This window comes from Hippocampus bargibanti, linkage group LG03 (genome assembly GCF_051943395.1).
Source record: "Hippocampus bargibanti isolate YZ-2025 linkage group LG03, ASM5194339v1, whole genome shotgun sequence".
Lineage (NCBI taxonomy): Eukaryota > Metazoa > Chordata > Actinopteri > Syngnathiformes > Syngnathidae > Hippocampus > Hippocampus bargibanti.
This window is the reverse complement of record NC_142736.1, coordinates 7496373-7512003: the sequence shown is the minus strand read 5'-3', so window position 1 is coordinate 7512003 and position 15631 is coordinate 7496373. Positions and strand designations below refer to the sequence as shown.

The 15631-nt window shown below is 45.9% G+C and overlaps 1 protein-coding gene across 3 annotated transcripts in view; it reads right to left on the bottom strand.

Moving 5' to 3' along the window:
• The window catches only part of ano1a (anoctamin 1, calcium activated chloride channel a), a 112786-nt gene that overhangs the window by 24440 nt on the left and 72715 nt on the right, over positions 1-15631 (bottom strand). For all 3 annotated transcript variants that reach the window (XM_088991779.1, XM_088991780.1, XM_088991781.1), the window contains 4 exons: positions 13148-13222; positions 7773-7974; positions 7519-7630; positions 1164-1221 (listed from right to left, as the gene is read on the bottom strand). In XM_088991779.1, coding sequence (XP_088847905.1) covers positions 1164-1221; positions 7519-7630; positions 7773-7974; positions 13148-13222 — 447 coding nt within the window. The remainder of the gene's footprint in view (positions 1-1163; positions 1222-7518; positions 7631-7772; positions 7975-13147; positions 13223-15631) is intronic.

The window sequence follows — 15631 nt, the reverse complement described above, 5'->3', positions numbered from 1 at the left end:
AAGTCTGAGTTTAAGTATTTAAGGATTGTTAAAATGACTATTAACCTTGCTTGTTGTTATGATCAGGAGATATTTTCTAGATGTCCTGTTCACGTTCACAGAGGCTCGTAATTCTAAATTCCTTTTTCCAAATATTTTGGTTTCCTTGTTAATCTCATCTGATTTAAATTTTGCATATTTAGACTTTTGTCGTTTCACTTTGTATATTTTCAGAATTTCCTTTCACAATTTAACATCTCAGATAATGGCCGTGTTTGTTGCTTGCATCTTCGATTACAATCTATGAAGTAAACATGAAGTGAGACAATGTCTTTTCGTCAATGGATGCTACAGCTTTGTTTTTGCTTTCAACAATTAGCTTGTAGTAGACGTACAAATTCCACCATGACGTCCCTGATCCACTGCTTACATGGATGCTTTGATCCTCTCCTCTTTCATCTAGAACTGCTCCATGTCATCACAAAGACGGTACAGCAAGTCCTGAAGAATGAATGACTCTGTGTCTTTGTGTTGTCATATTTGTTATTTTTGTTTTTCCCAAGATGGCGGCTCGTGAACACGCATCGGCTCCCCTCTCCCGGCAAATTGGCATTTTCATGTTTACGTCTATGTTTATGTTTGTTTATGTTTGTTTGTTAAAGTCATTGCATTAACAAACATAGTGCCTTGCATGCTGGGTCCGAGAGGACAGTAATTTCATCTGTATGTCATGCATATTAGCATATTTGACAATAAAGCTGACTTTGACTATTGACTTAATCCTCACTAGGGTCATGGGGGTGCTGGAGCCCATCCCAGCCATCTTCGGGCACTAGGCGGGGGACACCCTGAAATTGTTGCCAGCCAATCACAGGGCACACAACCATGCACTCTCACACCTAGGAACAATTAAAAGTGTTAAATTCGCCTGCCATGCATGTTGGAATGTGGGAGGAAACCGAAGAAAAAACATGCGGGCACGGGAAGAACATCAAACTCCACACAGGGAGACCGGAGCGGGACTTGAACTCGCGACCTTTGCACTGTAAAGCCGGCGTACTAACTCGTGATGTGCCCAACTGTGCCGACCTTGCTTTATGATGCCTCATTTTACCATCACTCGTGCTAACGACTTGACCACTGGCCACCCGAAGTACAATTTAAACAAAGAAGACCATGGTTACCTCTTCCATTCTGTATGATCCTACAACATACAGGTAGTTTCCTGGGTGTCCAACAAGCCTGTGGAAAGAACAAATGTTTTTTTTACAAACACGTGTATTCGCACACACACACACACCAGCACACATACACACATCCACACGCTGTGATATCATGAGAGGCTAGCTCTCATCGGGACGGGACAAGAAGTGCAATGGACGACAGGTTTGGATACAAACAAAAGGTTTTAATCAAGGGTTCCAGGGGGAATTCACAAGCAACAAAGGTTTGAATAGTGTCTCTTCCAATACTTATCAAAAATAAAGTCTCTCCTGATACTTAAATCCAAATAAAGTCTCTTCTGCTACGTAAATCCAAATAAAATCTCTTCTGCTACTTAAATCCAAATAAAGTCTCTTCTGAGGTAAAACTGAAGACGGAGTTCTTTACAAGAGTCTCTAGGCCTCACCCCTCTTGACGTCCTCGTCATGTAGCCTAGCCACCTTAGCTAGGTTCAAATCCAGTGTCCAGTCGTGTGGTCCCAACTGGCAATGGGTTCCACACAGCAATCAACTTCTCCACAGAGCACAGCAATCGAGCTTGTCTTTCCCCAAGCTCCACACTCAGAGGCTCTCTGCCTTAAGAGCCCTGCTTTCCAATCAAGCCCTGATCAGCTGCAGGTGTGTGGGTTTAATTGCTGCCTTCCACCAGGTGGGGCCAAGACTCTCTTTGGGTGGAGCCATCTTAGGGGGATGTATTTGCCCTCCAGGACACAGCCTCTCGTGACATCACACATCCCCCCCCTTGAGACCGACGTCCTCGGCGGGGTGAAGGATGCGAAACAGGCCAGGAAGGCCTCCCTTCGGGAGAGGGCATCCGCATTGCCTTGGCGCTTGCCAGCCCTGTGGACAACAGAGAAGTTAAAGGCCTGCAGGCTCAAGAACCACCTGGTTACTCGGCTGTTGGTCTCCTTGTTCCTGGCCATCCATTGGAGAGGAGCATGATCAGAGACCACTGTGAAACGTCTTCCCAGGAGATAGAAGCGCAATGACTCCAGCGCCCATGTGATGGCAAGGCACTCCTTCTCCACGGTGGAATAATTCTTTTCCCTGGGCAACAGCTTCCTGCTAAGGTACAGGATGGGATGTTCCTCTCCTCCATGTACTTGCGAGAGTACAGCCCCCAAACCAACTTCCGATGCATCCGCTTGCACCATGAAGTCCTTGCTGAAGTCTGGTGCCACCAGGATCGGACTGGAACATAGCGCCTGTTTTAGATTGGCGAAGGCTATTTCGGCCTCTGGGCTCCATTTCACCAATCGGGAGTGTTTTTTGGTCGTCAATTCTGTCATGGGGGCTGCTATAGTAGCAAAGTCAGCGATAAAGCGTCTATAGTAGCCAGCCATGCCTAAGAACGACCTCACCTGCTTCTTGGTAAGGGGTTGGGGCCAATCTTGTATAGCCCGTAGTTTTGCTTCTTGAGGCTTCACCAGCCCCCGTCCTATAGTGTAGCCCAGGTACTTGGTCTCGCCAAATGCCAACCTGCACTTTTTCGGGTTTGCTGTGAGACCTGCTTTTCTGAGGGAGTCAATCACAGCTTGCACTCGGGATAAGTGACTCTCCCAGTCGGGACTCTGTATGACGACATCATCTAAGTATGCTGCTGCGTACCTCTTGTGGGGGGTGAGAATCCGGTCCATTAGGCGCTGAAACGTGGCGTGTGCTCCATGGAGACCAAACGGGAGCCTGGTGTATTGGTAGAGCCCCTCAGGTGTGGCGAAGGCTGTCTTCTCCTTTGATGCCGGGGTCAGGGGCACCTGCCAATAACCCTTTGTGAGGTCGAGAGTGGTGATGAAGCGTGCCTGTCCCAGGGAGTCAATAAGATCATCAACACGAGGCATCGGGTACGCATCAAATTCAGACACCTCATTCAACTTCTGATAGTCATTGCAGAATCGTATTGACCCGTCTGGCTTGGGAACCAACACGATCGGACTTGCCCAGGCACTTTGGGAGTCCTCAATTACTCCAAGTTCCAGCATCTTCCGTATCTCCTCCTGAAAAGCTGCCTTACGGGCCTCCGGCACCCGGTATGGATGTTGGTGGACCGTTTTTCCAGGTGTGGTGCGTATCTCGTGTTGCACCACGTCCGTGTGTCCAGGTATGGAGGAGAAGACGTCTTGGTTACGCTCAACCAGTTCGAGGGTCAACTGGCGTTGGTGTGGGGACAAATTTGGACCCGTCTGGACGTCTTCTCTGGCCGGTTCCTTCGCCTCGCTGGGGGGTAGGCAACTAAACAGCGCCTCTCTGGCATGCCATTTCTTTAGGAGGTTAACGTGATAAATCTGCTCAGGTTTCCTCTTACCAGGTTGCCTCACTTTGTAGTTTACCTCCCCCACGCGTTCGATGACCTCAAAGGGCCCATGCCAGGAACTTGCACTCCACGGTTGGTACCAAGACCAGCACTCGGTCCCCTGGCTTAAACTCTCAAAGCTGGGCAGGTCTATTGTAGGAGGCTTGCTGCTGTCGTTGGGCCGCTTCCATGTGTTCTCGCACTATGGGATAAATGGCCTTCATCCTTTCCCGCATGTCCCCCACATGCTCGATGAGGGTACGTTGTCGGCACGGCTGCTCTTCCCAAGCCTCTTTGGCGATGTCCAGCAGTCCCCGGGGCCTGTAAGAGTACAACAACTCAAAGGGTGAGAAACCGGTAGAAGACTGTGGTACCTCCCTCACGGCAAACAGCAAGTATGGGAGTAGTTGATCCCAGTTTCGGCTTTGATAACTTTCCTCATCATGGCCTTGAGTGTTTTGTTGAATCGCTCTACCAATCCATCTGTCTGTGGGTGGTAGATGGAGGTTCTCAGCTGCTTGACCTTGAGCAGGGCACACAGGTCCTTCATGACCTTGGACATAAAGGGGCTTCCCTGGTCGGTCAGTATCTCTTTTGGGATCCCTACCCGGCTGGCGAGAGCAAACAGTTCCTTTGCGATCTGCTTTGTGGTAGCCTTTCTGAGGGGGACAGCTTCTGGGAACCGGGTGGCATAATCCATCATTACTAAAATATACTGGTGTCCCCTAGCACTTTTTGGTAGAGGTCCGACTAAGTCCAGCCCAAGCCTCTGAAAAGGGGTCTCAATGATGGGTAAGGGAATTAGCGGGTTTCTGTATGTGGGCTTGGGCGCCACCTGTTGGCACTCGGGGCAAGAACGACAATAGTTCTCCACATCCTTGTGCACCCCTGGCCAGAAGAACCATTGCAAGATTCTCTCTTTTGTCTTTTCCACCCCTAGGTGTCCCCCTAGCAGGTGTGTGTGTGTCAAGTCCAGTACTGTAGCTCGGTGTGGTTGTGGTACAAGAAGTAGCTCACGTACTTCATCATTTTGTTTCGTAACCTGGTATAATAGCCCCCGATCAACCGCAAAATGGGGGTATGTGGGGCTTGTCCTTTCCCCCAGTACTACACCCTCTAAAACCTGCACATTCTTCATGGCGTTGGCAAGGGTAGGATCCTGTAACTGGGCTGTACCATACCGGCCTGTTAGAGGAAGCAGCTTCTGGATCCCTCGGTTCTCATCACCACTGGAAGCCGGGAGGTTTTCTGGCGCTGGAGTTTCCTCGGCGGTCTCTGGGCCAGACTCCGTCTCCGGTGGTGCATTTGCTGTCCCTAGGAGGGCACAGGCTGGGGAGAGTGAATTAGAGGGGTAGGCTTGAGGATTCACTGTACGCGTCTTACCTCTTCCCTTCCGAGGTAGTCGGGCCAGTCTTTCCTGGGTTTCTCTCCACAGTGGGTGAAAGGCCGGGCAGTCGCGTCCAATCAGGAGTGGGACAGGGAGAGAGTCAACCACACCAGCTACCGTGCGGATGATTCCCTTGGTTGTGGTCATGGTGAGTTCAGTAGTGTGGTACTCTCTGGTGTCTCCGTGGACGCAGAAGACTGGAAGGATTTTCTCTGGAGATAACCTGGTTGGATCGACCAGCGTTTGGCGCACCAAGGTGACCAGGCTTCCGGAGTCCAGCAGGGCTTCAACATCCTGTTGATTCACTGTCACCGGACAGGTGGGGGGCCTTGTTAGTGAGCTTTCACTAACCCCCTGGAGGGAGGCATAGTGAGCAGGGTGGGCACTGGAAGAGTCAGCGGTCGGCATGGACTCTTCCGCTGGTTTTCCACACTGCCATGAGATGTGTCCCGTCTCTCCGCATCTGTAGCATCGTCAGGTTTCGGTGCCACTGGGCGTCCGCCACAGCCTGGGTGGACTTCTGACACTACCTGGAGCAATGGCTTGGCAGGCTTGGGCAACTTTGGGCGGGCCATTTCAGTCCGGGATGGGGGTGTGTTGCCGGTTTCCCTCTTGGTCGTTCGCAGCATCTCCGCTGTGGCCTGGTACTGCTCCACCGCTGCCACTGTTTGACCCGCAGTACTCAGCGACTGCTGACTGATTATCCTTTTTGCCTCATAGGGCAGGGCTCGTAAGTAGCGATCCACGACAATGGCCTCGACCACCTCAGCTGCCGTGCTCCTTTCCGGTTCCAGCCACTTCCGTGCGATGCGGGCCAATTCGTGCATCTGTGCCCGTGGAGGTTGGTCTGGCTGGAAAGTCCAGGTGTGGAAGCGCTGTGCCATCCCGAACTTGGTGAGCCCATGTCTGCTGAGAATTTCAGCTTTTAAATAGTCGTAGTCTTCTGCTCTGTCTGCGGTCAAGTCCAGGACAGCATTCAGCGATTCCCCTGTCAGGAAGGGTGCAAGCAATCCCACCCACTGCTGCTTGGGCCACTTTTCTCGAGTGGCGGTTGCTTCAAACGTATGCAAGTACGCCTCAACATCATCCGCCCCCCCCATCTTGGCTAAAAAATCCCCCGCCTTCACCCGGGGCATGTTCTTGGCGGCCATTTGTTTTTGCAAGAGCAATTCCTCTGCCTTCAGTTCATTGGCTCTCCTTTGCTCCTCCAGGAGAGCCAAATTGGTCTGATATTGGGCTTCCTGACTTGCAAGCAGGGTTTTCAAAATGTCTTCCATTTTTGTAAATGAGGATTTTTCAATTTAGAAAAAACATAACACAAACCACCAATGTCCATGCACTTACTACCGCTTGTCCAGTGCCCGCATTCTCCACCATATGTGATATCATGAGAGGCTAGCTCTCATCGGGACGGGACAAGAAGTGCAATGGACGACAGGTTTGGATACAAACAAAAGGTTTTAATCAAGGGTTCCAGGGGGAATTCACAAGCAACAAAGGTTTGAATAGTGTCTCTTCCAATACTTATCAAAATAAAGTCTCTTCTGATACTTAAATCCAAATAAAGTCTCTTCTGCTACTTAAATCCAAATAAAGTCTCTTCTGAGGTAAAACTGAAGACGGAGTTCTTTACAAGAGTCTCTAGGCCTCACCCCTCTTGACGTCCTCGTCATGTAGCCTAGCCACCTTAGCTAGGTTCAAATCCAGTGTCCAGTCGTGTGGTCCCAACTGGCAATGGGTTCCACGCAGCAATCAACTTCTCCACAGAGCACAGCAATCGAGCTTGTCTTTCCCCAAGCTCCACACTCAGAGGCTCTCTGCCTTAAGAGCCCTGTTTTCCAATCAAGCCAAGACGTATTTGCCCTCCAGGACACAGCTTCTCGTGATATCACAACGCTCACAGTGAAAGTTATTTGCCCTCTTCTGAAATTATTACAGGTAGTGTTCTGCATTCTTCACAACTTCAAAAATCATCAATCAAAGGTCTATATAAAGGAAAAATAAGATGGAATTTAAGTGGTGAATTTTATTTTGAAAGCTCAAAAAAGAAGAATTGTGGAAGCGACATGGCTCTGTATGCAAAGTACACTTGCCCATTCAACCGAATAACTGCTTGGGTCACCCCTTGCAGCAACAGCAGAAATCTGTTTTAGTTTGAACAGTATAGGATCATTTTTGAACAAGTAGGCTATACTATAGCATTTAAAAAGTCTGGACTACTTTTTTTTGTAAATAGTATATAATTATTTTAAGCTAGCAACCACTCATATGACGACAATGAGGTTAAAATCTTAGCGAAAGAACATAGATGGTTTGAAAGGGGGGTAAAAGAAGTGATTATTAGAAAACAACAAAATCCTTCATTAAACCGGTCTGGTGGGGTGAGGTTCAATTTGGATATATATATATATATATATATATATATATATATATATATATATATATATATATATATATATGGCTGGATGATAGATAGATAGATAGATAGATAGATAGATAGATAGATAGATAGATAGATAGATAGATAGATAGATAGATAGATAGATACAAATATATATTTATATAAAATATATTATAAAGGATGTGATTTGTGGAAATTAATAAGTGCTGCAATGTAAACAATGTGTGTGATTCCTTACCTCCCCCTAAAAAAAGCCAAATAAACAATAGGTGTGAAGGCATTAACAAACTTCAAAACAAACGTCTTGAAGATGAGCCGCTCTTCAAAGCTTTTATCTGTCTTTGGAACCTCTGCAAAAGATTGGGTGGAAAAAAAAAGCACTTAATTGTAATTGAATCTTATAATTAATCAAATATGGCTCTTTTGATGAGAATCATTCATGACAGGCACAATAACATGAGAGACTAACTCATGTCTTAATATATTTCTTACCAAGTACAGTGAGCCAGCGTGCTATAGCGCCATAGATTTCATCTAAGATGATGATGATGATGACGTTGATGATGGCAGCTGTCGTTTTTACGGTGACTCGGACATTTCCTCGTGCTGCAGGGTAGCTGCTCACATGTAAAGCCGTCTTAATTGCAATCCGGTAAAGAACAACCCCAAAGACAATGACAAATGTCACTGAGATCTGCAAGTTAAGTGAAAGAGAACAAAATGATCTCCTTGTGAACTCCTTGTTTCAATATCATGGAACCTGAAACGCGTTTCCCAGCAAATATGAGGTATGCGCTGAAACAGCTGATGCAAGGTGGCATGACAACTCAGATGAAAATTAAGATTGCAGAGGTGTTCAGGCCGGGGATGTCATCAATTGTAAAATTTGCAAAAATGCATCTGTTTCAGCTCGAGTCCACATACACTGTCAAGTCCAGAAATAATGTTACCTGATGTAATGTTATTCAACATGACATTCAATGTTAACCTGGTGTCATTTTCCTGACAGAAATAATTTCAAGGACGGGATTAATGTAGTATAGTAGATCTTGTAAGAAATGTGTCTCATTCTGTGTACAAAAGAAATGATATGAGCAGTCTAAATCAGTGGTTCTTAACCTTATGAGAGGTACCCAAGCCAACCAGTTCATATGCACATTCATCAAATTCATTCATTCATTCATTGCTTATGATTTTTTTTTACAAATTGCATATATATATATATATATATATATATATATATATATATATATATATATATATATATATATATATATATATATTCTCGGGAGTTGGAAAAATCGATATAACCGGACCATCGATATATCCGATCCTGCGCCGCTCTGCATTAAACAAAAGCTGCCAAAAGAGGGCAGCCAAGCGCCATATAAGAAACGGAGCTGGCCATGAACTTCCATTTTGTGCCTCTTTTTTTTTTGGTGAGAGATGTTCCCCCAATGTTGCCTCAAAATGGCACATATAATTCTTTAATGATTACAAACATGTATGCTTTAATCTTCAGAACTACAGTGTATTTGAATCATATTCATAACTGGATGTGTAACAAGAAAGCATATTATGCGAATCTGAAGCCATTGTTTGGATTCACAAGCAATGCAAGACGTCTTGGCGTGAAGTCATTTTTATTTGCATTTGAATAAAAAGTGACATAGGTTGTCCTTTAGTACACAGTATGGAATGTTAATAATTTTCAAAATCATCACGCTTCAGCAGACAAAACAAGAAACATTGTTACAAAAAACGATTGCATTCATATACAGTACAGTGGGCATGTACATAACACAACAGGGAAACTGCAACTGCTTACATCATACTGTATTATGTATACAATTTAAAAAAGTCATCAATCTTCTGTTTCCCATTTTTACCTTTTAACACAAACACTTCAATCTCGTCTGCTACACACGAGCTAGCGTCTGAAAATGAAAATGGCTCTGCTACACGGGTGTGGGCATGTAACCAAGACATGTGACCAAGTCGACCAATGGCGCGACTGATGGCGTGACACGTGACAAAGTCACACGGCCAAGTCGACCAATAGCGCGACCGATGGCGGTTCACGTGACCAAGTCGACCAATGGCGCGACCGATGGCGGCTCACGTAACCAAGACACATGACCAAGTCGACCAATGGCGCGACCGATATATCGATATAAACAACAAAAATGGCCGGCGGGGGATGAAAAGGAGCACCGTAATAACCGGATTATCGTAATAACCGGGTATCGTACTAACCGGGTATCGTACTAAACGGTACTAATTATACATAAAAAGACTAGAAATGTGCAAGGCAGTGACGTGCAGTCAGTGGAGGCAGGGGAGGCAGTGCCTCACCTGTCATCATGGAAAGCTGTCATGGAAATATCAAATGAAAAAATAAATTAAACAGTTATATGTATTTAGTGATTTGTACTTTAAAGTTCCTGTCCATTTAACTTCACCGGTTTAGGATTTTTTTCTAAATCGCTGAATTTTCACATTTACCGTTCAAATACTAAGTAGAGACGAGCAGTGAGGCACCAGCCGGCTGATCCTCACTATGGATTGCGCAATCACTATGCTTACTGTGCTGGCTTGCTCTGCAGTGAGACCGCATTGCTGTCCTTCTGCATATCGCTATTAAAGCGTTCAAACACGTTTAGTATATGAACTAAATTTCTACAGTTTAGCTGGTGTATATAATGTAGAGTCATTGTACATTATAAACACTGTACTCCAGTGTTTATTTTGTTTTATTTTTATCAAAACGCTGTGCGTAGGTGAGGCACACAGTTCTCCCGCCTCATGACAGGCAGGGGGCGCTTGTGATTCCAGAGATACTTCTTACTCCACGTCGGCAGAATAATAGAATTAGAGACAGAAAGCTACAGTTAGCAAGTAAAGTGAAACCCTGCAGTCATTTTTTCGTGTTGCTTGGCCTCACTTTCAGAATGGAGGATTACATATCTAAATTGAAAGAATTTTCTAAACTGGACTTTCAATCGAAGCAGGAGGTAATAATTAAGACCAACACCGGAGCTAAAAGGTTTGCTTCAGACAACGGGACACAATAATCGCTCTTTTCAGGCGGACTGGTACACACGAAAAGGCTGGCTGTGTGCATGTCCAGCAAGAAACCGCCTTTTCTGCTTTTCCTGCCTTCTGTTCTCAATTTGTGACAATGTCTGGACTCAAATGGGATATTGTGACCTGAAAATTTTACAACGGAGCCTCATCAAAAATGAGCGAAGACTCAACATCAGCATTCAAAATGCTAAGGTAAAGGAGAACCGGGAGATTTTAAAAGATATCATCAATGCCACCTGCTTCCTTGCCAAACAACAGCTGGCATTTCGTGGAAATGATGAAAGTAAGGGCTGTGCTCATCGTGGCAACTATGTTGAACTATTACATGCTTTCGTTCAGAAAGATGACAGGCTAGCGAGTCATTTTGGGACATCCACTATATTTTCTAGCCTGTGAAACAGAATACAGAACAATTTAATTGAAGCAGTTGGTGATGTCATTAGAAATGACATTAAAAAGGACATCGGTGCAGTCCCATTTGTTGCTGGAGAAGTAGACGAGATTGTCATTCTCAGCACTGAAAACATACAGTCGGAACAGGACTGATCAAAGACGACTTTCTTCACTGGCAGTGATCTCCGTTGAGACAGAGAGACTTTTAAAACTGAAGAAAGATAAGGAAGGCTTCTACAAAGAAGTTATCGATGCCTTTCTTCAGAAGGAGCGGCTTATGGACTAAAGGTAACACGATAAAAATGTTTTTATTATTTTTTTCTATGCTACAGTTTGTATATATAAAAAATGCTGACATGAAATTTTAAACAAAATACGTTAACTGTTGCCAATCAAATGGTGAATAAACTACTCTGTAGAGTTCATATGTTTGTAAATCTGACTATGATGACGTCAGTGCCTCACCAGCCATGAACCTCACCGCACGTCACTGGTGCAAGGGAAATGAAAATAGTATCGTAATAAGCGGTACTATCAATATAATCAATATAACCGATATCGATATAACCGATATCGATATAACAATACTTTACTGTATATATATATATATATATATATATATATATATATATATATATATATATATATATATATATATATATATATATATATATATATATAGGGTCGCGGGGGTGCTGGAGCCTATCCCAGCTGTCTTCGGGCACGAGGCGGGGGACACCCTGAATTGGTTGCCAGCCAATCGCATCAATATGCCTGCCATGCATGTTTTTGGAGTGTGGGCGGAAACCGAAGGACCCGGAGCAAACCCATGCGGGCCCAGGGAGAACATGCAAACTCCACACAGGGAGTCCGGACCGGGTCTTGAACTCCCGACCTGCACTGTCAAGCTGCTCTGCTAACCACTTGACTATCGTGCTACCGTGACAGGAGCAGTTTTTGCAAACTATGACTGGCTAGTGACGAGAGCCAATAATAGTTTGCGAAAACTTTCCCACCGGCTGCGAGCGGGCCTTTTGAGTTGCCAACTCGAAATCTGATTGGTTAAAGCATCAGTTTCATTGACACTTATTTTATGCTGCAAAACGTAGTGTGAAGGCATTCAGGTACATTTCTGACCCTGGTAACAAATGATGGCTGAAATGTCATTGGTTAAATTTAAATATGAAAACACACATCTAGAAGCAGCACAACAGGGGAAAAGCAATGAAAGGAAACTGACAGACAATTTGGAATTATTTAACAAGAATTCATGGTCAAAATATGATTAACATCTGTGCGTGATTCTGACATTTTTAGGCCAGCAAAGAAGGCCTTGCACACCGAAATAGTCCACCACCAAATAAAGTACATTGGAACCGTACCCTGCAACAGGGATCCGGCCATTTGAAATTTTCTTATAAATTTGTCCCAAGTTTAGTGCTTTTATAGAGGCAAGGCAAGGCAGTTTGACTGATATAATGTAGCACATTTCTTGCACAAGGCAACTTGTGTCTAATGTCCTTCAGACAAGCAAAGCAACATTCAAAAGCAAAACAGAGAAAACAAAAGTGACTTGCAAAAATTACGAGATTAAGCATCTCATCTCATCTCATCTCATCTCATTTTCCGTACCGCTTATTCCTCATTAGGGTCGCGGGGGTTGCTGGAGCCTATCTCAGCTGTCTTTGGGCACGAGGCGGGGGACACCCTGAATTGATTGCCAGCCAATCGCAGGGCACACAAAGATATACAACAGTCACTCTCACACTCACACCTAGGGACAATTTGGAGTGGTCAATCTGCCTGCCATGCATGTTTTTGGAGTGTGGGAGGAAACCGGAGGACCCGGAAACCCACGCGGGCCCGAGGAGAACATGCAAACTCCACACAGGGAGGCCGGACCGGGACGCGAACCGGCGACCTCTGCACTGTGAAGCCGATGTGCTAACCACTCGACTACCGGGCCGCCGAGAGAGATTAAGCATATAATCCTCAAAACCTTAATAACAGAACTTTAAAGGTTTGACAAAAAACTTTTTTAACTTGGGTTTAATAGCATTTACACTCTGGGCAGGTTTTGGTTCTGTTGTGTGGAGCCTTCAATGAGTTTAATGCAGTCGTTTTTCATCCTGCTCCCAAACAATCAAAGCGGACCAATATTTGCAACAATTGAATGGATCATACAATAGTTGTGCATTATAAGGTTAATTGTTTTGGGGATGTTTTGATCTTAATGATATGGGATTCTATCACACATAAGGAACCATATTCAATCTAATTTAAATTATTCACACCGAATCGGGTATTAGGACTACAAAGGTTATTGTTCAAACATTTCTTTCAGGAATGCTCTAAAAGGATCTAATTGAAAGAGATGTATTACTCACCATGAAAGCCATCATAGCCACTGTAGTCAAGTAAGCTGGCAGTCTGTCTGTGCATGTCAGTTTCACTTTCTCATCCTAACACATAGGGTAAAATTCCAAAACAAAAAACAGCAACATTAAAAACGCACTGCATCCAGACATGCCTCGGGCATTGATTCTCATTTATTATTTATGGTATTTGTTGTATGGTGAAAATATATGCTGGTCTCTACTTTAAAGACTCAGATGCACCTACACCAAACACATTATCCACATAATCCCATTGTGTCTCTCCTTAGGAGGTGAGCTATCTCAGTCTCAAGCCACAAAAGCCAACTGAGACATGGATGAACGGACTTCTATCTTTTTTTGGAACACATAACTAAAGTAATTATCACAATCAGAAAACCTTTATTCGTCCCACAATGGGTAAATTTGCAGTCCACAGCAGCAATTTTATACAATTTGAATATACCGTCCCGATAATCCTAGGAGCTAAATTGTCTGGGGCATTATGCCCCTGAAAGCGTCACCCATGGCAAACAGATGCAAGGTGAAGGACCAGACAAAGCACGACTCAACAGATCCCTCCTGATGAAAAACATGGATGGATCTGGTTTTCCCTTGCCTAGACGCAGGTCACCGGGGCCGCTCTATGGAGCCAGACCTGGAGATGGGGATCGTTGGCGAGCGCCTGCTGGCCAGGCCTACACCCATGGGGCCCGGCCGGGCTAGGCCCGAAGAGGCAACGTGAGTCCCCCTTCTCAAGGGGTCACCACCGATGGCAGGGGCCAAATGGGTCAGGAGCAATGTGAGCTGGATGGCAGCCAAAGGCGGGGACCCTAGTGGTCTGATCCTCGGCTGCAGAAGTTATCTCTTGGGACATGGAATATCACCTCTTTTGCAGGGAAGGAGCCCGAGCTGGTGTCCGAGGTAGAAAAGTTCTGACTAGATATAGTTGGAGTTGCCTCCCAGAGACAGCTGACAGGTATCGATTAGCCAAGCGGAATATGGCTTCAGTGGTCGCTGAGGCAAAAACGCGGGTATGGGAACAGTTCGGTGATGTCATGGAAGCCGAATTCTGGACAGCTTCGACGAAATTCTGGTTCACCATGCGGCATTTCAGGAGGGGAAAGCAATGCACCACTAACACTGTATACAATGAGGATGCGGCACTGCTGACCTCGACTCGGTACGTTGTGGGCCGGTGGACAGAGTACTTCGAAAAGACCTCCTCAACTCCACCAACATGCCTGCCTTGGAGGAAGCATAGTCTGGGGATTCTCAGATGTGCTCTCCGATCTCTGTGATCGAAGTCACCAATGTGGTTAAAAAGCTCCTCAGTGGCAAGGGCCCAGGGGTGGAAGAGATCCGCCCGGAGTTCCTCAAGGCTCTGAATGTTGTGCAGCTGTCTTGGTTGACACGCCTCTGCAACATCGCGTGGTCATCAGGGAGAGTGCCTCTGGATTGGCAGACCGGGGTGGTGGTCCCGCTTATTAAAAGGGAGGACCGGACGGTGTGTTCCAACTATAGAGGGATCACACTCCTCAGCCTCCCTGGTAAGATCTATTTCGGGGTTTTGGAGGTCAGGGTCCATCAGGAAGTCGAGCCTCAGATTGAGCAGGAGCAGTGTGGTTTTCGTCCCGGCCGTGGAACATTAGACCAACTCTACATCCATAGCAGGGTCCTCGAGGGTGCATAGGAATTCGCCCAACCAGTCTATATGTCCTTGAGGGACTTGGACAAGGCGTGTCCCTCGGGGAGTTCTGAGGACGGTCCTTCGGCAGTATGGGGTACAGGAACCCCTGATACAGAGCTGAGACAAAAGGCGAAGCTCTCAATGTACCAGTCGATCTTCGTCCCGACCCTCATCTATGGTCACGAGCTACTGTATGGGTCGTGACAAAAAGAACGAGATCCCGGACGCCTCCCTGATGAGGTGTTCCGGGCAAGCCCCACTGGCGAAGACCCATATATATAATTTTCCGTACCGCTTATTCCTCATTAGGGTCGCGGGGGTTACTGGAGCCTTTCTCAGCTGTCTTCGGGCATGTCTATGACCACGACATCTTGTCAGTCTGGAAGTCCCACAGGATCTTTGCTCGGTCATTCTCTACTACCTTGGGAGGTGTTTCCCATTTTGACCTTGGGGTTTCCAGTCCATACTCTGCACAGATGTTTCGGTAGACTATGCCAGACACCTGGTTATGGCGCTCCATGTAGGTTTTCCCTGCCAGCATCTTACACCCTGCAGTTATGTGTTGGATTGTCTCAGGTGCCTCTTTGCACAACCTACACCTTGGGTCTTGTCTGGTGTGGCATATCCCTGCCTCTATGGCTCTGGTGTTCAGGGCCTGCTCTTGAGGAGCCAGGATGAGTGCCTCTGTGCTGTCCTTTAGGCCAGCCCTCTCTAGCCACTGATAGGACTTCTTGAGATCAGCCACTTCTGCTATGGTTCGGTGGTACATCCCGTGTAGGGGCTTTTCCTCCCATGATTGTCCCTCT